At 38.9% G+C, this 23423-nt stretch overlaps 1 protein-coding gene and 1 long non-coding RNA gene across 2 annotated transcripts in view; one reads left to right on the top strand and one right to left on the bottom strand.

Moving 5' to 3' along the window:
• The window catches only part of LOC121669862, a 50124-nt gene extending 31933 nt beyond the window's left edge, over positions 1 to 18191 (top strand). Inside the window, exons 4-7 of the long non-coding RNA XR_006017916.1 lie at positions 4714 to 4864; positions 6895 to 7148; positions 10784 to 10854; positions 17523 to 18191. This is a non-coding gene — a long non-coding RNA (uncharacterized LOC121669862). The remainder of the gene's footprint in view (positions 1 to 4713; positions 4865 to 6894; positions 7149 to 10783; positions 10855 to 17522) is intronic.
• DTWD1 (DTW domain containing 1) lies at positions 13544 to 22401 on the bottom strand. Its single transcript, XM_042039401.1, has 4 exons — positions 20380 to 22401; positions 19241 to 19384; positions 18120 to 18393; positions 13544 to 14368 (listed from the first exon to the last, which is right to left on the bottom strand). Exons 1-4 carry the CDS (start codon positions 20653 to 20655, stop codon positions 14139 to 14141), a joined length of 924 nt encoding a protein of 307 aa, XP_041895335.1. The 5' UTR covers positions 20656 to 22401; the 3' UTR covers positions 13544 to 14138.
• Positions 22402 to 23423: the final 1022 nt, after the last annotated feature.

Raw genomic sequence — 23423 nt, 5'->3', positions numbered from 1 at the left:
CTTGAACTAATGTGCTAAGTATTTTTCTATAAGGGCAGAGTACTAAGAAATAAGCCTGAAAACAATAAAGACTAAGGCAGTAACTGAGGCATTTTAAACTAATATTAGCAAACAATGCATCAGTGTTGATGATAATTGAAAACATGTACTCAAATATATGTCAATGGATCCTGGAGCTGAATTGCTGGGATGCTAATTAGTTTCATAGTTGCTTGCTGAATTGGTGTCAGAAAAAGTACAGAAACCAGAAAATAAGAGAGGAATGTGCAGAAGTCTAATAATCAGAAACGGATATTCACTCACAGTAACAAACAAAGAAGAAATCTTTCATCTTTAAAGATAAACTATTTGTTCTCAGTCCTTCTGGCAATTGTAAAATAGTTTGAAGTATGTCAATACTACATGATTCTTTTTTTTCTTTGATTTTTAGTTCGTTTGGGGGGTTTTTTGCCTAATGTGTTTCAGCTCAGTTGGGAGTTGTGCACTGTGCAGGAGGGATGGCAGGGCTGTCTACTCAGAACACTTCTTGATTTGGAAATACCCCTGGTGTATTTTGAGGTGTCAAAGCTTTAGGAGGAAGGAGCAGTAGAAGCACTGAAATCTTCAGCAGAGGTTCTGGGCATGGCTCTGGGTGCCACAATGGGCATGTGCACTTCTTGCAAGGTAAATGTGCTTAACCCACACCATCCTTGTTATTGATTAATTTACTATTCTTTGAGAGGATAGGAAAATATATAGTATGAAAACATGAATTCTTAAAGGTCACACTTCTATCTAAGGGGTGAAAGATCTTAATTGCTGATAAAAAGTTTGTTTTGTTCAAATCAAATATTGTTCTGAAATTAAAAATTGGTGTTTCAAAAAGCACTGATCTAGTTAGATGTTTTTGGAACTTGCCATTTGTTTTCTTACACAAAACAATTTTCTTGTTATGAATTTGCCAACTGCCTCAGTTGATCTAAATTACAATAAATTTACGGGAAAAAAATAATTGAAAATTTTAATTTAGTTTTAATGCTGGTTTGTTAAGGAGGATTTTGTATCCAATACTGTGGAGGCCAATAGAAGTTCTCAAAAGTTGGGCCTGAAACTTGGTAAAAGAGAAGAGGGGAAGGCTCTTCTACTCTGCCAGTTTGTCACTTAGATTGTGGCACTCTTCTAATGCATCCAGAGCTGTTTTGCCTGCCTTGATTCTCTGTAGGCAAAATGTGTTTGGAAACTCTGGCAGATACATTCACACAACTCTCTCCCATACATGAGAAACAGTGGCTTCAAAGGAGCTGTTCTGGCTCTGTTTCTTACAAGTTGTCATCCCAAAATGTTCTAGCAATGTATTTTTGGAAAAGACTTAAATTAGGTTAAAATTTCCTATAACTATTATATTTCTAATTCATTGTATGAAAAGGAAAACAACATAAGTAAACAGTCCTTTCTTGCTCAATGGTCTGTTTATGCTTTGAGTATGAAACACAATGTAATATTTCATTTTGGATCTAAATAATTTAATTTTGCAGGTCTTACCATTGCAAAATGAACTGAAATCTCTGACCTTCCTCAGCCTGTAGCTGCATTTCACAGTCTGGTTGGTTTGGCAGCAGCAACTCTTACATGAATTGCCAAGTATGGAATTGAATATCCACACCTTGATGTTCACCCTTGTGCCAACGTTCTCAAAATTGTGGCGTATCTGGGCACTGTATTGGGGTGTAGCTTTTAATGCTTCTTTAGTGGCTTTTGTACAATAGCTAGGTACTCTTTACTGTAGTCTGTCATATGAAATTTGGAATGCAGTTCACAAGAGGCCCTTCTGTTTTCCTCAAAATCCAATTGCATCCTAGGAGGAGCTGGGGCATAATTACCTTAGGCCTTTTGCAAGGGGAGGGAAGCAGTCTTACATTGCACAATTTAGCTGAACAAATTTGGTAGGACTGGAACATGAGGAAAAGGAGATCGGTGACTTTGGCTTTTGTGTTGATTAGGAGACATGCTGATGTTGTCTCAAGGATTTTTTTTTTTTTTTTTTTTTTTTTTTTGTGGATTTACTAAAAAGTTTTTGTTTAAATGAGAATCTGACTTAGATTCTATAGAGCTTTACTCCTAAGAGACTCACGTGAACAACTGTTGGCTAGAGGAATTGTAGTAAGAGATCTTTTAGGTCCCTAAGTAGCAATTATTTCGTACTGTGAAGTTACACAGCTAATGCAACTTCATGTTCTGTGTAATTGCTGTCCTATTTGGTATTACAAAGCTATCATATCAAACTGATTTAGTTTTCTCATAATTAACAAGGTTGATATAGAAGGAGGTACAGACTATGGCAGGAAAAGGAGCTGGAGCACATCCATTTCTAAGAATTCCTTCCAAAAAAATTCCTGACTTTTTGTCTTCTATCTGAAATTGGTGGATCTTTCCTTCAGCTAAGGAAGGAGTAAAGAAGACCAGTATCTTTTGTATTTCTATTCTGTACTGTACCCTGTCTTAATTTCTAGCGCTTTAGCATTAAAGGTATTTCAGTGCTAAAGGCAATACAGCATTAGAGCAGCCATGCTCACTTCCAGGTGTGCTGGACTCAGCACCGTTCCTTACCTGGGCACCACTGGCTGGCTTGCTGACAGCATGCATGGCTTGTATGATCAGGTTTTGCATTGGGTCCAAGCTGCACCTCTGGATTAGTATGCAGTCTTGGTGTTACAGGATTCTCCTCAATTATGGTAAAAGTCTCAAGAGAGCAATCCTTGAACTGTTTCATTGCAAATGTAAGTCTTTTGCACGCACATCCAGCACTTGCTGAACACTCTCCACAAGGCAGTCTTGCATGTTAATGGAAAAAATTGGCATAAACTATGAGGAAACAACAAAGCACTCTGCAGAATGTTTATCTAGCCCTATAGAAATTCCTTAACAAGTCTGCAAGACCTTGTAGGATCCCACAAACCACACTGCAGAGATCCAAAACTTTCCAGCCAGCAGCAGGGCTGTAAAATAAGCTGTGGATGTTTATCTAGTCAACTGTATATGTAATCCTAGCCATTGCTGTAACTATGGACTGGTTTTGGAAAGAAGTAAGAGTAAGGGTCTTGTCCTGCAAAGTAACAAATGACTTCAGCTCTTATTATGCTTGTATAATCTTCTAGCAAAAATTCTAAAGGCATGCTTGCTTACATGACCAAACCCAATAGTGGTCATAGGTAACCATCTTCTGCTAACTGTGTGATTAAATGAACTTTTATTTTCTTTTATTTCACTTAGTAAATATTTTAGGAATGATATAATTTCTTGAAATATTAATTCAAATTTATTTCCCTTATGTGGTGCATGCTAGATTGCAGGGATTACAGCTGTAGGTGGAGCAGCTATGCCTGTTAGTCAAATACCAAACAGTTCTCTGGCTGAGCCTCATGTGTAGAAGGTTTTCTTGACACACGTCTTGACAACTGTGGGTGTCTTGATTGGTTCCTCTGGATGGAGCTATGCTGTCATGCATTGTGTGTGTGGTAAGGAAATTCCACTAAGTTCGTTCTGTGAAAAAAGACAAAGACATTTACTTTGGAAACTTTTACAAATAAGATGTTGCAGGAGATTGGATGACTGGACTGGCTCCCTGACAGAATTTTGCTCGTATTGGTAGTATAAAAAATGAAAAGTTACGACAACTGGATATAGATGTCTGGTGGGTTTTCTAGAATTAAAATTTGGCAAACAAACTCCTAAAATGCCAGTGACAGCAAAGAAATCAAAGTATGTCTGGGCTGCATGATGTGTAACACTATAGAGATATCCAGCCAACTGAAGGATTGCAAGCAATATATATGTGCTAGGAGAGCTCTTCCTCATTTTTACCCTGCTTTTTAGTAGCTCCTTTACCCATAGCTCAAGCACTTCCATGTGGCACTTCATGGAACAGTGTGAATGTGCCATCAGTTCAGTTCTGGCTGGCCACTCACTGGGTCATGACTGGCACTCACATATTGGCATGGAGTACAAACCAGTGGCCTTGGGACAGTTGATTCCTTCTGATTGAAGTGGTGATCTTATGCCCTAAGAGAACTTGCAGAGTTTTTGCCCAAGTTCTAGCCCTGCTGTATGTAAACAGCTCCTAGTACACTAAATCTGGCAAGTGAACTTTAAAAACAACTAGAAAAACCAATAACAGCAATGTGATTTACTCGTGAAACCAGCCATGTAAGTTAATATTTTATAAAACACTGAATGGCCTTCACTGAAAGATCTCACCCTGCAATTGGCTTTGAGGAAATGCGAAATGTGCTGTTTCATAACATGCAAGATGGGAAATGTTATTTAAACAAAGAACATCTTTGTTTTGCTAGTGAAAAATGTTAAGGTAGTTTGAGGAGAAGAGAAATTGTTTAAAAATGTCTGAAAAACAAAGTTTTCTCCAAAGTGTATCTGAAAATCTGTTTGAAATGTAATTTTTATGCCAAGTGGGATCCTGAAGCTTTCAAAAAAAAAAAGAAAAAAAGGAAAGGCAATGCAATATTGAAATATTGAACTGTTGAACCATTTCTGTATCAGCTTCACAGCTTGTTAAAGTAAACTTTAATGAGCTGAAGAATAATGCACTCTGACTTCCCAAACAAACTACATGGGAACTTACAGCAAATGAACAAATGAGCTATTTATTTTGGGATTCTTGCAATGGACTTGGGAACTGTTGTTTTGACCAATATGCTCATTTAATATATTCACATTTAGGCCTGATCTTTGCCAATGTCACTTTTGGGTGGATATGGCACAGCATCTGCAGCAGGAAGGAAACCTGTGGAATCTGTTGGATCTTGCAGTGAAGCTGGATTAGACCAAGCTATTGATGTGATAAAGGAGTCTGATTCTGGCATTACCCTGGGTGAGAATTCAGATATTTGCTGTTCAAATTCCGCAACAGTAGGCTTTCCAAGCTACTTCATGTCTTGAGTTACACTGAATATTTCACTGTTCACTTTACATTAATCGTGTCAAAATCTTGTTTCTGCTTCCTTTGAATCTATCCAATTCACACTTGTAATCCAAATACTAAAACTGTCAAATACCTCTTCTCTCCTTATATGCCATCTGTATCTCATCTGATGTTGGCAGTCATTCCTTTCTTGGTTTTGCCCATAAATACAGACCTTTACAACCATTAGTCAGCTTCAGAGCATACACTTGGTAATGCTCATTCTTCTGTAATGATACAGCATAAGGCAAAAGGGTTAATCAAGGCCCTGAGACTAATTTCATCAGGTTTACACAATTTGTCATACCCTGAAATTTTGAGGTTTTGTAATTGATGAATATTCCACCTCCAGTGTAAGTCAGTCCTGTCCTTTATGATTAGACCTTGATGAATAATGAATCACTTGGTATCTGTGAAGTCTTCTGGGAGTCTTCCTCATCTTAAAAAATAATGAAGGCCTTCAGTGCAGGATGGGGGATAGTGGAAACACAAAGAATTGGCCAAAACCTAAATGGTTTTGGTTTTTTACCCTTTGAATAGTACTGGTTTATAGCAAAGAAATGTGAGATGAAGTCACTGAAGTTACTTCACTGGGCCTCCCTCATTGTGTTAATTCTCATAAAAAAAACAAAACAAAACAAACCCAAACTTGCTTTTCCTAAAAATGGGTAGCCCAGCACTGCCAAGATTTATGCAGGGTAATCAGTTATTCAGTCTGAGATTTCTCTAAGAATGGCAAGCTTTGGCCAACATTCATTTTCATTTGCAACAATAACAAAAAAGTTTGTGTCATGATATTTCAGGACAGTTTAATTTCTGTAGGATAAATATACATGGAAAATATTAATGGAAATCAGGAAACATTCAGTTTTCACACATCCCATCTACAGCACAGTATAAGCCACTAAGCTGAAATGTGCCAGCTAATCATTCCTCTTTCATTACAAAAAATTGCAAATGCCTATGAAGGCATGTGAACAGAAGACAGTGGTTCCAAATACATAGCAGAAAATTCTTAAATAGAATAGTTTTTGTGCACTGGATTGCCTGAAGCAATTGAGCACTTGCTATGCAGGTAGCTGGTATGTTCTGCCCCTCTGCTGAAACCTGAGGGGAAGCCTGGGTCTTCTGTGCCCTAAGTTACAGGCATTGGAAGTGCTGTACATCCCTACAGCTGTAATCAAGCTGACTTCTCCAGCTGACCCAAGAATACAGTTGGCTTCTTTCAGAGGCAGCTGCATGCAGCCCGTAGCCAAATGAATGGGTCATCATGATGAGGGGCCTCTGAGAGGAGAGGGATATGGAAAAAGGAGGAGAATTGCCAAACTGCCTCCCCCAGCAAAGCAGGCTGCTGTAGAAAGTAATGTTAAGTGCAATTCATTTGGTACAGTCACATTAAAAAAATCCAACAGAAAACACTCAAAGTCCTAGAAATTTGTTTTTAGTCAAGATGTTGATATACTCTTACCCTGAAGATTAAAGAAATTATTTTTTAAAGGGTCAGAGGCTTTACTTGTAATGAAATAGCAAATTCCAAGTAGAATGCTGCATTGTTAAAAACATAGGCATTAAAAAAATCAGTGTTTAGTGTTAATGATCTGTGGTTTTAATTTTCACTCACTTAATGGTGTCTTTTGGATTTTTTTTGGTATAAGTCCTAAGTTTGCAAGGATGGCGAGTCTTCTCTTATATATTCCACACTGAATAAGTAAGGAAGGCTATAACAGCTGTGACAATTTCTCTGGAGATGCATATGAGCTGTAGCACTAGGAAGGAAGGCAAAGATGGCTCTGTCCTGCCTCTGCCTTTCAATTCCTTCTGAGGCTGCCAACTCTTTAACTAGAGACTCTGTTGGTCACTGACAGGTGGCGATCTGGTAATTTCAACAGCACCTTTTCAGATCTTTGTATCACCTTGCACTGACCATATTTCCTTCACAGAAGACTTCTTCACTGCTTTATCTGGCTTAGAGCTGCTTTGCATTTCTGGACCCAGCTTTAATGGATGGGAGTCAAACTAGATGATTTTGTTCTAAGCAACTATGCAGGTGATAGCTCATAAAGGAAGATTTACAAGCTTAGTACCATGGGATCTTGAATTTACTGCTTCTAGAAGACTGTCAAACGTTTTCAGCTGACAGCATTAAAATATTTGACTCATTATTTATCCTATAAACTCAGATTGGAAAAACAAGGTATGTATCTGTGTTTCATAAACATCTGAGACAGGTGTAGCTTCATTGCTTTCAGTGAGGATAATCTGCTTGCATTGATGTATCTGATGCTGTACGTTTGACATTACATTTGCATGCATTTTAGGAACTTGGAAACAGCAGGGAAATCAGACATTTCTGTATTAGACTGCTTTTATTCCCTTCTATGCTCAAAGTAGACCTGTGGTTGCCCTAGACCTGGATGTTGTTCTCCATGTAACAGTACACTAAATTCCTTTGGCTCATGCACCTCAGTCACTTGGAGGGCTGTTGCAGAAGATAGAAAATGGTACAGACAAAAATCCTTCTCTGGTTGCCAGGCTCCTGGAAGGCATAGCCAGCCCTGTGGTTAGAAAGGTCAAGAGAAATGGAAGCTTTAACGTGGTGCTGATTTTAATACAGACTCCAGGAGACTGAACAGATGTACAGACCATTAAGCCTGACTTTACTGGAAAAACTGTGAACAACTTAAAAAATAAATTGTTAGGCACGTGGGTGAGTACACTGGGCACAGGGATTAATGCTGCTTATGCAGATGTTGTATTTCACAAACCTGTTAAGAGCTCCTTGCAGGATTCAGTAAGCATGAGGAGGATAAGGGAAATCTACTTGATACTGCTGGTGCTAAAACTCTAAACAAACCCTGTATTTTTATCAATAGAGTTACTCTAGAAATATACCATTCATGACCACCATGGCCAGAGGTTTTAGGAATTAAAAGCAATTTCTAGAGCTGTGTGCCACTATCTTAAGTGGTGGAATCTCTTGAATTACTAAAATGCTAATTCCTGGTGCTACAATGGGTAGGGTGTAAATGGAGCACTTCTTGCATGCAGAGCCATGGAACTGAGGATCTGAACAGAACAGAGATTGGAGGTTTGGCCTGTGAGCGAGCAGTGTGGAAATACTTTATGTGGTCTAACATAATGCACGTCATCCTCAGATTCCATACATGTGCTCTATTTAGTGACCTCAGCAGGGCCTTGCATAACACTGCCTCTCAAGTCTAAGGAGTATTTATTTTTATGATATCTTGCATAGAGAATGCATAAAATTTTTTTAATAGTTTTCATTAGCACATGGAACTGCCAAGATTGGATTCTAGGTTTGAACACGGAACAGATGGATTTAATTTTTTCATTCAGATGAAACAACAAACTGTCATCATTTATTGTATGCTTGATTAATGTGCTTTGGTGTTGTCTTGATAACTTGAAGCAGTGGCTTCTCCTAATAACACATTTTGTAATATATTTCCTTTTTGTCTGAGATACAGACTTGGCTCTGGTCAGTGGTGCAAATGACACAGTAAACTCAGCAGCATAGGAAGATCCCAATTCTGTTATCAGTAGCATGCCAACACTGGAACTCTGGAAAACAAAACAAGGTGCTAAAAAGACAGTGACAGGGTTTAGTATAGTGTTAGTTATGGTATATTAACTTCTCACAAGAAAAGTGCCAACATATAGAAATATAAACAAGAAATGTCTTTTCTAAATCAATGCCTCAAAGATAAATGCTTAGGCATATGTTTAGCTGAAAATGACCACTGCCCATATAGAGTGGGCAGAACTTTGCAGAGGCCCAGAAAAACAAATCCTGCCATTGCCATCAGACCATCCATATGTTGGAACAGCTGAAGCATTTCATGTTACCTTGACTGCTTTAATCTACTTTGTTAGTTTTCATGGACTTCAAAAAATTCAAGAACTTTTTTTTGTTTGTTTCTTACTCCATTCTTTTTTCAATGAATTCTCCTTTTAAAATGAGCAAAATCAGCTCAGCCATGCCTACCTTAGAGAGCATTCTGCATTTGAGACTCTGGCACTATAATTTTGTTGGCAAATTTCCTGGCAGCTGCTTCAGGCATTGATTTTAAACCAGTTTCCCTGATAAAGTAAGCCATATTCAAGGAAAAGAGGAAGCTTTTGGTGATGTAAAGGTTTCTATGTTCTATTTTTTGGCCAACACAGTCATGATAGAATAGAATACAAGCACTTTTGTATTCTTAACCAACACAGGTATGCAGATCAATGCCAATATTGTAACCACACTCAGACACGTGTGAGGTTAAAAGAGGAAGTAACGTGATCCAACTGCTTCAAGTAGACTGAGGTGCCTGACATGATGTTTCTGACAATTGAAGCTGTATCAAGTTGCTTCCTTGTCTCCTGTAAATATGGAGGAAAAAAAAAAAAAAGAAAGAGACTGTAGCATTGATTCTGACCAAAGGAAACCTGTGAACAGAAAAACTATACTGCATGTTTCAGCTGCACAGACTCATCACTAGTAAATGCAGTTTCAGGTCAGCTGAAATTCATGCTGCATTTGGCAAACAATTCAGTCGAGAAACTGAAACCTCAAAAATAATTTTTGAAAGAAATATTATGATGTTCTTGAAATACAGAATTTTGCTAGAACCCAAAGTATTGTTCTTCTGTAGAAAAGAAAAAAGGATGCTTTTTAAAATTTAAAAGAATATGATTCTCTTCAGTTCATTAATATCCATCTCCAAAGCAAATAATTTCATAAATTATACTAAAGCTTTTAGATTTCATGCCAGTTCAACTGGCTTATGGGCCCGGCTTTATATTATAAGCACTTTTATTCAGAGGCAGAAATTAACTTTACAGGTAAAGGAAGCACAGTGCACAGGATCAGAGGTAGAGCAGGACTCAGTCTGGGGTATGTTGGTGTAGCACATTCTCTTCTGTGGTATATTTCTAAACATCCTATTGCAACACCAGTGGTCTGAGAAGTCAGCAGTAAAATCATGTGGCAACTGCACCAGCATTGCTAAAGTTAGACAAAAATTTCCACTTTCCATGAGGTGAAAATACAGTCTGCTGTCTGTTTTGCATTAGGGAACGAGTTCCCACCTCTTGCTCTGGAACTTCAGAAATATTTGAATTTATTTCTGGCAGATGGGGTGAAGAAATCACACCACTGAGTGGTTTTACTTTAATGTGATACACTACTTTCAAAATTTGACAGCATCTCATTTCTCTTCAGAATCCATAAAACGACAGCTATGTGTTATGTCTCCCAACAAGTGAACAGGAAGAATGGGGTGGATTTTTCATATAAACACTTCCTTTAAATGTTGGTATTACTAATTTTCACCAGTTAATAGTCTTAATGACAGCATTGGAATTATACTAAATGGTGTCCCTCAAGACAAGGAATAGCAGTTTAGGAACTATGTTGAATCCTTCAGTACCTTAGTAGGTGACCTCATATTCTGGTATCAATAGATCAGGGGTTTAACTGCCACATATTTTGATCTTAGTGGGAAAGCTTTCCTGTTGTAATTGTGCTGCAATCACCACTAACTTCTGTGCCCCAGAATACTGTGAGACACAAGTTAATGGTATGTGGGAGTGTATTAACTGCATTATAGCAAATGATGGGAAATTAATAGGAAGTTTCCCTCCCTCCTTCTTCTTTTGGCACTTTCAAAGGTAGGGATAGGTAGCATGGACTTTTGTATCACATTACATTTTATACAAGTGTGCTATAACCATCATTTATGTAGACTGACTTTTAAAGCATTCAGGCAAAGTACTGGAACACAGTGCAAGGGAAAGGTAAGAACAGATCCTTATATTGCTCTGCAGTTGGGCCTGAAGATGTGGAAAACCAGATGGACTCAAAATGGCAAGAAGCAGTAGCAAAGGATTTAAATCAGGTAAGATTACAAGTGCTTTGGGAGGTTGTGCTGTAGATTCCAAGTTGGCACCTCTTTTCAATCTCAATGTATCTTTTCTCCATGCACTGACATGACCCTTTATTCAACCTCGGCTTGGATGACATTTCTGCTACCTTCCAGGAAAGGAATTGTTTTTTGCAGCAGCTCCCTCTCTTATTCATTTTGAGAAAAGGATTAAATACTCCCTCTGACCAAACTTACAGGCATGCTAAAGTGAAGCCACTTCATGCTCCTGGCCAAACAAAGAACAAAAATACCCACAATAAGCAAAAGCAGATGGCTTCAGTGGCAGGAAATGAATGAGCCAGACTGCAGGTAAAATGGTTCTCTGCACACATCGCAGAGGTTTGCACTGACAGGTTCTTTGTTATCTGGGGCCTCCCCACAGGAGGCCAGATGTCTTCTGTTGTGAGAGGAGATAGAGATGCTCTTCCTTTTCCTCCCCCTTTAACTTATGGCTGTTTAAGTTACTGCTAATGGAAGCAGAAGCCTGTTTTTCCCTCTTGGTCTCTGATGTTTTTGGAAAGAGAAGAGATAGTGAAGGGGTACTCTGATATGAAAGAAAAGGCCCAGAACTGGCCTTTACCTCCCCATGACCCTCATTTTAAAGAACAGGGAGGTCAGTGCTGCTAATTGCACTTGAAAGGATTAACCACTTGATCGCTTTCATTTAGTGGAACAAAATTTTTCTTTAGTCTCAAAGCTGGGAAAATGTATCAGTGGTACTGAGGTGCTTTCAGGGTGAGATGGATGACTTGGTTTGGCTTCTTATACCAACATCAAAATTAAATAGAAGATGTAAATATGTTTATACATATGAGAGAATGGGCAACTACATCTGCAGCTCAGACAGGACAGATTTGCAGCAGAAGTGACAATAACCTCCTTCCTGCCCCCACAAAAGGTTATCAGAGGAATACCAGCAAACCATAACGAATTACAGATATTAGGTGTGCCTCTGTCCCTTGGTATAGCAAATGACTCTTGCATTTCACTGAGGTTGCACTGGAAGAAAAAGAATCTGAACCAAATTCCTGTACACAATGTGCCAGATTTAAAATCCTTTCTGTACATTAATTTAATCTGAGAGTTAAAACTAATTTTCTTCTGGAATAGAATCTTAATTCCCGTTGCTCAAATAAAGTGAGGTACACAAAACTTAAATTTGGAAACAATTTTTCACCTTATGAAACTATTTTCCAAAAGTAACAAAGAACAGCTTATACAAGCTTTTATCTGACCTCTGCTTCTTAAATAAAAAACATGTTTTCAGGGAAATGTGTCTTGGAAGTAACTCCCCCTCTCCCCCCAGATTTTTCTCTCTGGTTCTTGTAAAACATTAGGTCAGTGGGTTCATTTTATTTTTGTTTGTTTAAAGTGGGTGAAAGTTTCCTTCTCAAGCTATTATACTTGTGTGATTAAAAAAAAAAAAACATTACAACAATCTTTGTTTAAGAAATGCAGGAACAGATGGAAATGTCAAAAGACTACCAAAATTCATACCAAAGGAAATAACATTAATCATTTTAAAAAGTCAAAATAACCTCTCAATAGCAGTAAGAACCAAATGAGTAGGCAGTGTTGTTTCAATAGCACTGAGACATGACTGCTGATTTTTCTCATTGCCTGGCACATGAACTCAGTATATAGGTAGATATAATAATTATCTTTCTCATTCTGACTTCAAGCCTGTGTTTGCTGTGGTGCTGTTATAGTTTCGTGCACATTTCATGTTCACTCATGTAACATAATCAGCATTTAATTCTGCTAATGGGGAAATATGTTTTTGTTGCCCACTGAAGTGCATTTTTATATGCACTTGTGCACATAAGGATCCAAATCTGAAGTACAATGTAAGAGAGTGTATTTGTATCTTGTGTTTGAAGCAATATTAAGATTTCAGTATCCTAAAGCATTAAAAATGCAGTACAAACCAGCTGGTATGGATTGCTATGTAAGTGTAAAAAGATTTTCTTGAAGTATTTTCCAAGACACTATTTATATGGTCACCAGAGTGTGTGAGTGCCCTCCTAGAAAGTCTGCAACAAGTGATAACAAAAATTGGATGTTTTGTTTAAAAATTATTGTAATTTTTCAGTCTGTCACTTTAACAAGATATATTTTGTCTTAAGTAACACATTTCTGAGAATATTCAGAAATATTTATGCATCTTGTATTGTACCTCTAATGAAACATTTTTTCATGATATAAAATGTATTCATATAACTCTGCTTGTGAAGTTGTAGCTCAGGTCTGTTACCTCTGCCAGCACTGGCTGTGCTGGTATAGCTTGGCAAAACTACATTCACACGTGATGACTCTGCCAGCAGCACTACACCTCTGACAAAACTCTCATCAGCACAGACAGAGTCTTACTTACTCTGTTCCAATCTGCCCCATTAGTGCAAAAGGAAAAACAGAGCAGATTCACACTGCCTAATTTAAGGAAGCCTTGTCAGAAATGTTGTGGTCAGAACCATCATCTTTTTTTTTTTTGGTGCCTAGTGACATTTGTTAGGTTAGTGCTCCCCCAAATAATGATATTATATAATAGTAATAAACACTTAACTAAATTGTTTGAAGAAGTCCAAGATTACCCAGTAAGCTGAGAATAACCCCAATATAACGTGAATGTACATGAATGGTACTACAGAAATCATACACTGTATAACAGTGTTTAAAGAGACCACTTTTTTATTACTAGAAGAATTTTCCAGCATTCATCTTGCAAGTATGTAATTCATATTCAATTAATGTGCTCTTTCATTTTGTATTGCTGCCACTTGTCCCCACAACTGAACACCATCTGCCAATTTCAGTAAGCCTCTGATGCCATGAAGGTGGAATCAGTATTGCTGTGTAAACCACCAGGAAAACATCTGACATAAGTATTAGCAACAATACAAAGCTGCATGCTAATTCCTTCTTACAGTTAAACGAGATCACTTCTTATGGCAAGAGGGGTCAAGTCCTCCAGTCCCATCTCAGGAAATGTGCTCATCACAGTGAGCACATCAGCCCTGTAGGTGAAAGTACAGCAACATTTAGCAAAATGTAACTGTTTGCAAATAAGTAACTCTAATCAGACTGCTCATCTGAGCAGTTCTACAACCTCAAGCATGCGGGACAAGATCTGCAGCTCACTTTTGGCAACACTGTTGCCATTATTTAGAGTACAATCTATTTCCAAAAAAAAACCCCAGTCATGTTTGTGCAGTTTATTATTACAAAAAAGACATGTCATGCACCAGTAGACAGACACCTTACTCTTTTCCTGCACAACACTTGGCATCTTTAATCAATGTATGCATAAAGGAAAAGAAAAAAAGCAGATTATCATATTGTCCATTGTAGCTCTCTTTCAAAATCTCCTGATGATAGTCCACAAGGAAATAATAAATTGCTTCTATTGTGGAAAGGTATGTATCTGGCTTTCCCTTCTGATGACGCCAAAAGCAAGTTTTCCTTGTTTTCAACTCAATTTGCAGTAATCCTGTCAAGGAAAAAAGATGACATAGATTAGACAATGTGGTTTGGTGGCCAGAAAAGTCAAACAAGACTTTAGTTTTGTTTTCTGACTTTGCTGCTAGCCTGCTCAGTGTCTGCATGCAAATAATTTTTCTTCCTGTACCTCCATTTTTCATCTGTAAAAGCAAGGTAATAATTTTATCCTCCTTTGTGGACCACTTTGGAATTTGATGAACTGCTGTAAGTCCTAGGTTATAATCTTCATATTTGCAATTAATTACAGGTTATCCTTTCATTCAAACAGTCACACAGCCCTCAGTAAATTGCAGAGCTGCTTCCCATGGCAAGAGTGAAACCCACACCTACCAAGACTCATCAATGTTCATAAAATTATTATTTAATCTTTTGCAAAGTTAATACTTTTCATGTGTAAAACAGAATCCCTCAGACTGTTAGTGTTGCTGATGTGAGGACTATTTGCAAGAGCCAGGAACTTTTCATTTATATTTGTTGAGTAACTGAAATCTCACTGAAATTACTCAGGAGTAAGTATGACAGCATCTTGTAATTAACTTTATTAGATACTAAAAGCATTCCCACTTAAGATGAAAGAGAGAATTTGGTGTCTGTATGGCACAAGAAAATCTTTAATCTACTTATGGTCTCTGTAACTATTCTATTATTCAGATGAATTTTAAACATGTTATCACTTTGTAAACAGGATGGACAGTTGGATCGTGAAGAACAGGGTACACACCTGTCAACAAAATCAGAACCAGACTGTAAAGTCATCTTTTTCTGTCACAAATCATCTGTCTCATGGGATGATTTAGTACAGGTAATAGTACAAAAGCCAATATGGTCTAAGAATTGCTTGGAAGTTATGGACAGAGAAGTTTCAGTAAGGTCCAAATTCAGAAGTACAAACTGGGCTATAGCCCAGCACTTGTAATTCTATACTTCTAACCTACAAACTGTGTTTAATTCTTTTCAGTGTAATTGCAAGAGGGACTTAGTTGTTTGCTTTGCAGTTAGGAATGTATGATAGCCTGCACTGTAGAAGAAATCTCTATTACAGCATTTAAAAAAAAACACTGAACAACAGGAGCGTCTGTCCCTGAATTTAAATGTTATAATTGGCATTTCAGAAACAAAACCTCAAAATAGCAGTCCGATTATTACCTCTAATAATCCCACACATATGAAACTTAAAATAGTAGTAGGAAACTGTATTAAGCTTGCTGCCCTCAAGAGTTTTCAACACTTGAATTCTTAGCCCTAACCAAAGTGAAAGCTTCCATCAAATCCAGCAGTGCTTCCACCCTAAAAGCAGTGAAGTAAATCTCAGGGATGATTCCTCCAGCATAAACTCCCATGTAGTTGTGGTTTGAATACAAACAAAAGTTCACTGAAGGCAAGACCATGGACACTACTGAGCTTACCATAAATGCAGGATCAGTTACTTTCAAACAAAAGATTTTAGGAGTTTTTCATTAAAAAATCCCAAAAAACCAGAGGGGGTTAAGGGTTAGAGTTTACTGAGCATGTTTCATCTGTACTGTATCTGTACACAGCCAAAGGCAATGTTTGCTTACGAATGTGCACCGTTTATATGAAACCTTACAATGCTAATGTATAAGCTAATAAAACATTTGGCTAATACAAAGCAGTTCAAACTTACAGGAAAATATACCAAAGTAATCTGTTTCTTTAACAACCATGGTGATATTGCAAATAAGCTCCATCACTCATGTGAGAAAGTCAGCATTAACATTAGATTCAACTGTTTGCTTTCTGATCTAGGGATCACTTTTAATGAAGTAATCAATCCTAGACATTACCAACTCTCATGTATTTCCTGTCTTTAAGTGATTTAGTTTTGTTTTCTAAAGATATATTATGCACTTTTCCAATATATAGAAGTAGTTTTTTGTCCAAGTTCTCTTAGCCTATTTTAAGATTCATGTACTCATTTGCTTTCTCTTGCAGTACAATTTGCTAGATTTACTGTCTATATAAATATAGGCTTACAAAACACGAGGCTTTTCTTTACATTTTCTTGGCTTCATTAATGTTTTCATCCAGTATTTCTTGTAACTTAATAAGTATGGCAATTACTTTTTATTTGGAATTATGAACACTCCTTTTTGAACTTTAGCATATGACGAATATTTTGTTGGATGATGACTTCATTTGCAATTGAACTGAAAAATGAACACAGTTCTCTATTTCTCATCTATGTACAACATAAAAATTTCATCAGTTTATGCCTAAGGAAACTCTGCCCCATTCATCTTGGAAGTGAAAACTGCAATCTCTAAAAGGGGTATTAATGCAATTTATGTTCTTTATGTCAAGTACTAAGGAAAGCAATGCTTGCATGGGCTGTGCACACTGCTACACCCAATGTGTGGATGGGTAAAATTCTCCCCATACTAGAAACTGATTTGCATGACACTATGAAACCTTACAGCAATCCTGAAAGGTGCTCAGGGACTCAGAGGATTGGAAAACAACTGGAACTGAGATTTTCTAGAAAGGAGAGAGCACTCCACCAAATCAGCATTGTCATAGGGAAACTGGAAACCATTTAAGAGCTCCAAAGTAACACCAATTAAGACTTTTTCATTAATATATGCATAGGCTTCCATGGAAATCTTCAGTTCCCCTGGCTGCCGGTTACTTTACTTGAATTCCTCCTCTTAAAATAAGTTTCAAATACTTTATATTGAACTTGCAACATGCAGGTACTCTAATCTTCACAGTAATACTTCAGTGTAGTTGATAGAGTATGTTTTGTGTTACACTAAATACTTATAACAGGATTTTAATTAGCCAATGTATCATACTAACATGTGGGATTCTTTAATAAACTGACTAAACAGCAAGGCAACATTCAGCTTCAATGTAAGAAAGTCTGTGAAATTCCTTGTAGGATCCAGTGTGAAGCAGTAGTAGTGTGTATATATATATATATTTATAGCATATAAACTTGACAATGTGCCACCCAGCTAAGTGGACTTCTTGCACTAATGAAAGTATTTTCAAACTCCTATTCATCTCAAAAGAAATGGAATGCTATTGCTAAATTGTTTTGTCTTTTGTGGGTTTAATTAGAATGCTTAAATGTAAACTTCTTGTAAAGAACCTAAGACAAAAAATTTTTGTGGAATTCCCAGTTTCTGCTTTCAGAGTTGGAAGGGTGTGGAGGGCAAGCAGCCATTCCCTTTTTGTCTGGAGTAGTGAGATCATGGAAATATCCATGTACCAACTGCACAAGAAACAGAACCCAAGCCATGACAAACCTGTGCTGAAGCTCCTAAATCCCTCATTTACCTTCTTGGGGCCTGTCTGCCACCAACGTCTGCACAAATGGTCCCGCGGGTCTCTGAAAAAGCAGCCAGCCACCTGCAGTGGAAATCTTCCTGGCTTCCTTCAGAGGCCATTCAAACTACTGTTCTACTGTCTAACATGACAGCTCCCATTCTCTGACATTGAGGAAATCTGCTCCAATAGAGAAGTGATGCAAATAAATGTAAATGCTCTCTTAATATTGGTATTATCTTTTTGCAAAACAAATTGTATGACATGAAAAGTAATGGAGTCTGTGGCTCAGGAAGTATTCTACAGAACTGGAACAGGCTCCTGAATCCTTCATGTACACTCAGATATAGGGGTACATATAAGCTTACATCATGCTCAGGTCTGTTACAGATATGTGTCCCTTAATCACTTCTGTAGCAATAACATCTCAATATCAACTTGTATTTTTTTACCTTGAAGTCGTTCATCAGTTATTATCTTGTTAGTTTGATTCCAGGTACTGTCAATAAATACTATTTTCTTCAGTCTAGTGCCTTCACTCCTGCTGCTTGAGATGCATTGATGTGGCTTTTTTCCTTCTTCAGGTTCTATTTTTGCTTGTTTAAGAAGTGGCTCTCTGAAACAGTCGTCATCAGTAGCACAGACACCTTTCTTAGTGTACTTTTGCAGATGGAAAGCAATATCTTTTACTGAAACTGAATTGGGCCCAGGAAATATAAGTGCTATCTGAATGAAGAAAACAAAGAATTTGAGTGTCAACAAAATCTAATAACACAACAGGAATTATTATATTAACAGAAATTTTCTATCCCTGTCTGTAAACATTTAAGTCAGGACAAGATGAAATAGTATATCTTAAAAATATTCCATTATCTAATATAATGTTTAATCCATGTTAAAAAACATGTTAAAATAATGAATCGAGGTCCTTAATAGAGATTTTTAATTAATGTTACTTCCATGCCTCCACTAACAACTCTAACACTTATGTATAAAAAGATTTCCCAGCCAAAACAATGGTGTCAGCCCCAAGGAAGTTCAAATGTCACTTGTCATTGCAGTATATGGGGCAGGAAGGCCAAAAAGAATAGCATGCCATTTAAATGAACATACATATCCAAGTTCATAGCTTACTATTTTTGTGCTCTATGCTATGACAGACAAGAGTTGTATTTTGTTTGTTTTCCTCTGTCATGGCGAATGTTAAAAGTTTTAAGGAGGTTTAAATACTGCAGCTGCTGAATATGAGCACAACACTCAACTGCTGTTTAACTTGCTGCAAGGTGAATGCTTTCATTTATAGGCAAAATACTTCTTCAGGTACGCAGTGAATCCAACTCTCCATTATGTGAACATAGGAAATTCAAGGTGGTTAAAGTGTGCTGCAGGCTTTCTCAGCTTTGGAGAAAAGGTTACAGTCCAGAGCACTGTGTCTGCAGACCTAAGCTTTGAGAGAGCACAGGATGGACTGCACTAAAGGAACAGTGCTTTCCTCCCAGCAGTGCAGTACCACTGCAGGAGGAAGCTGCACCTCCCCAGCATAAAGCCTGGCTATCTCTGGAGAATCTCTTACTTCATGTCTCTTTTCCTCATATTCTGGGATGCAAGGATATTTGTAAATGGTCACATCGTCAGGTGCCAGGAGCTTAGCATGCACAGCAGTGCTTTTGCCGTCAGTTTCATTTGGGTGTTTAATAATGTCAATCTTCAAAGGTAACTAGAGTAAAAAAAGAGAAAAGCAGTATTTATCATCATATATACAGACATTTGTACAAAAACTTACTCAAAATTTTGGAGAAACTCCTATGGGTGTGTAATTAAAGCATCTGATAATTTTTGATAGGTTTAGAACTAAAGTAGAGAGAAGTTAGAAGAAGCACCTTCTATATTCAATTTATGTAAATACCTAAGTAAGCAATGAATGCACTTTGGAATGCTGCCAGCAGTAGTGTGGTAAAATATCCAGAAATAGAATCAATAAGGTAACTTAGATGTGGTCTTAATTTGAGCAATATAATGGTTCTAAATATGAATACTTATCTCTATTAGGTGTTCACCCAATTGTGAAAATGGTTGTTTCAATGAAAATACACCTAAATTTACTAGGTAAAATTTCCAAAGTACTTCTAAACTACTTTTTATGCTTTCAAACTCCAGTGTCTTCAAAATGCATCTTAGATCCTAACTGATTTTGCAAAATGTCTCAGTCCTCTCTGATAGTTTCCCCAAGTATTTTAGCTGAAAGGCATTACACTATTTATATTTTAACAGTAGTTATCAGAATTATACAACCATGACATATAGGAATGTCTTTTAGCTCATTTTATGTAAATTCACCCTCGGTTATGGACAAATTTTTTGTTCACAATATAATGTGTTTTGGCCAGAGTTATTAGAAACTGAAGAATGTGCAAGAGCACCATACAGAAACTTTCAACAGCTAAGTGAAAAGGCAGTTGCATGAGAAGCTGCGTGACTTCAGCCTATATTCTCATCTAGAAGATACAGAAATGTTTATGTGAGGACTGGAACATTTTCAGTGTTTGTAAATGTAATTCCTCAAGTTAGACCAGTAATTTAATCTAACTTTATTCATACTTATAGCTATGTTCAAGATGAATCGCTGTAAATAGTGAGTCAGAAAAGAAATGGCTGCAGACAGACGATTCTCTGTCCACAGTAAATTATCAAAAATCTGTAAGAAATATTAACCTTCACAGTTGGAATTTCTTTGGTAGGGACAGTTTCAACAGGAACAAAGCACGTATAACAATAAAACATCCTTGAACTACTGCATCGGGGGCATTTTGATCTCCCGCTCTTTTTTGCCTTTTCCAATACTTCCTGGGATGCTAACTGTAATTGTTGAAATGGGTTATCTTGCAATGATGATGGAGTCTGCAGTTCTAGGCTTTCCAAACACTCAGTATTTCTTTTTGGTCCTTGAGCATTGTCTTCATTTAGAAGTATAGATGAATTTAAAGACATGGTTAGCTGAAACAGACAATATCTTGTTAAGTAAAAGTCCAATTACTATGAACTAATCTACTGGAAATTATTCTGTATTATCCCATTTAACAAAAAAATCTCATCAAAAAAGGTATTTCCAAGAACAGAAAGAATAATAAAATCATCTGATTCAAGCGATTTCAGGAGAGCATGAGATAAACAGTTGGTAAGAACCTGAGATCTGCATTCTCAATGCATACAGATGCACGTTCATTATCCCACTCAACTCCTGCAGAAGTCTATTATTTCTCTGCTGTTGAGATCCGTGCCTAGAAGTTTATGAAAACACTGGTAAGCAGTGTTTACCTGGATGAGCAATCCCATCAGACTTTAGCAAGACTACTGACAAAGAATTCTATGCCTACAGGATAGAAATCCATAAGAGAAAAATTAATTATACAAATTTAGATCTCCATCCTGAAACTCGTGTGTGGGCCAACCAAATAACCTGAATGAAATCCCTCTTAGATAGAACATTGTGAAATAGAAGAAATTTCCCAGAAGAAGAACAGAGCTGAAAAATAACAGCTAGAAGAGGGCTTTGGTGCCCCATGTACCAGGGAGTAAGCGGTGACCCAGTCTAGACTTCTGCAAGTTTCTGTTTATTTAGCACATTGATGTATTTTTTTCAGACTTTCTTCAGGACAGCTGTCGTCTCACCCTCTGCAGCTGGCACAGAATTTTCACCATGGTCTGTGAGCAATGCGTTAGAAACATGACCGTGTGCCCACCCCAGGGCAGACAGAATTAGTGCTGCTGTGCTGTCACAATCCCTTCTGACTGATCACTTGGGGTGCTCTCTCATCGTCAAAGCAGCCCCCAGTCAGGAGCCTGCGCAGCCTGCAGTAGTTATAAACTGCCTTTTGCACTTTGTGCTGCATCACTTGCAATGAAAGAAGTTATTCTCAGTATTTACTTTCAGCTAATTTAGGTTTACTTTTTCACGTCAAGGATCACACTTATGAAATGATGCAGCAAAGTCATGTTTAACAAAAACAAACAAACAATAAGTCCTGAAGTGTAATCCAAAATTAAGTGTTTAAATAAAATCAAGTGTAATAGAATTCAAAAAACTCAGCTAACTTTCCAACAGAAAATTAAAATCAGTCCCAGAAAAAATGGTTATTTTCTGGTAAAATTAAATACTCATGCCTGCCATGATACGTCCCCCTCTGCCAGGGCCTAACTTTTGAAAGGTCAGGGAAGTCCACTCAAATAAACACAAAATCTAATATGCATACGAATTTTCTAGTGCAATTTGCTTTCAAGTTCCTCTGAGATAAAGCAAATATACTTTACATCTCAGAGTAACCTGTGCTATTATCAAGTTTCCTCAAGAAGCAGAGGGCGAGAGGCCCTGGAATTGGACATGCATTCCCAGCCTGCAAGCTGATTCTTTTCAGTGTAATGTCTTACACTCTGTGGCGCTCAGCGGTGACACCCTGAAGCACTTTTGTTATTGATACTGACAAGGGATACGCTGTGACCTCAAAATAATAGCTGTGCCCGGCTGCAGAAGTACATATACAGTACAGTACACTCAGAAAATAACAGACTACAGTTCACGCAAATTCTGAGACCCATATGTCACTTCAGACACATATTTTTAAGACTAACTAATAACTCCTTCTGCACCTCATCTACAACCCCCGGTAAATCACTGCCGGTGGAGGGTACCCTCCACACTCCAGCTGCAATTCTGGGACAACTCAGAACGTCGGCCGGGACATCTCGGGGGGATGTATGAAGCTCACGGGGTGCCCTAGGCTCCCTCCTGCCGCTGCTCGCTGCTGTCAGCCCAGCGAGGTGAGCGCAGGCCGGCTCCGGAGCGCAGCGCTCTCTTCTGCGGGCGGAGGTGGCGCAGGGCGCTCGGCGGGCACAGCCTCCGCCGCTGCATCTGCCAGCGGAACCACAGCGCGGTTCTGCCGCTCGGGCGTGTCTGAACGGCCCCCGTCCCGCCGCCGCAGCGGCACCGAGGGCCCTGAGGGCGCAAAGCCGCTTCCTACCGCGGTCCGCCCGAGCCCGCCCCGCGCAGAGCGCGGCCCCTCGGCGCTGCCTCGCCGCGCTGCCTCCGCTCTCCTGCCGCCACCGCCGCGGTGGGGCGGGAGCTCCTCACCCGCTCCTCACCCGGCTGCAGCCCCCCCGCACCACCCGCTCCTCACCCGCCGCCCGGCGCTGCTCCCGCGCGGCCCTCGCAGGCCCCGGAACGAAAGTGCCGGGCTCGGCCGCCGCGGGGAGCGGAAGCAGCTCGAGGCTGAGCGCGGTTTCGCGCCGGCCGCCTCTGCCTGAGGGTTTGTGTGTGTGTGGGCGCCTCACGGCCCGGATGGGCTGTTCCGGGTTTTGTGTCACAAGAACCTGGCCAGAAACCACTTCCAGCTACCTGGGCAGGGGGGGAGAATCCCGCCGCTCCCAGCTGGGCCCGCGGCAGCTGTTTCCTGCCCTGTGTCCCGTGCCCAGCGCTGCCCCCTCCGTGAGGCGGTACCGCCTGGAAACCACTGGGGTGTGAGGCTGCGGCTTTGTTTGACTCCCGTGAGAACTCCGGGAAAGACAGATCCCCCCGCCCCCCCCCCTATTTTTCCCGCACCCAGTAGTATCTTTAGAGCATATTTATTGACAGCGAGGGCTGGAAGAATTGTGCTGCTGTATGCCTCTCTGCTTGTTTTGCATCTCTCCTCAAAGGGGACATGGGATCTCTTCTGTGGCATTCCTTGGCCGGGTTGAGGATGCTGCTCCAACATTTACCCAAT

The sequence above is a fragment of the Corvus kubaryi genome, unplaced genomic scaffold (genome assembly GCF_017639235.1).
Source record: "Corvus kubaryi isolate FWS band 111438036 unplaced genomic scaffold, C.kubaryi_AGA036_p1.0 37394, whole genome shotgun sequence".
Classification (NCBI taxonomy): Eukaryota; Metazoa; Chordata; class Aves; order Passeriformes; family Corvidae; genus Corvus; species Corvus kubaryi.
Note: the sequence above shows the minus strand (reverse complement) of the source record. Positions and strands in the feature narration are given on the sequence as shown.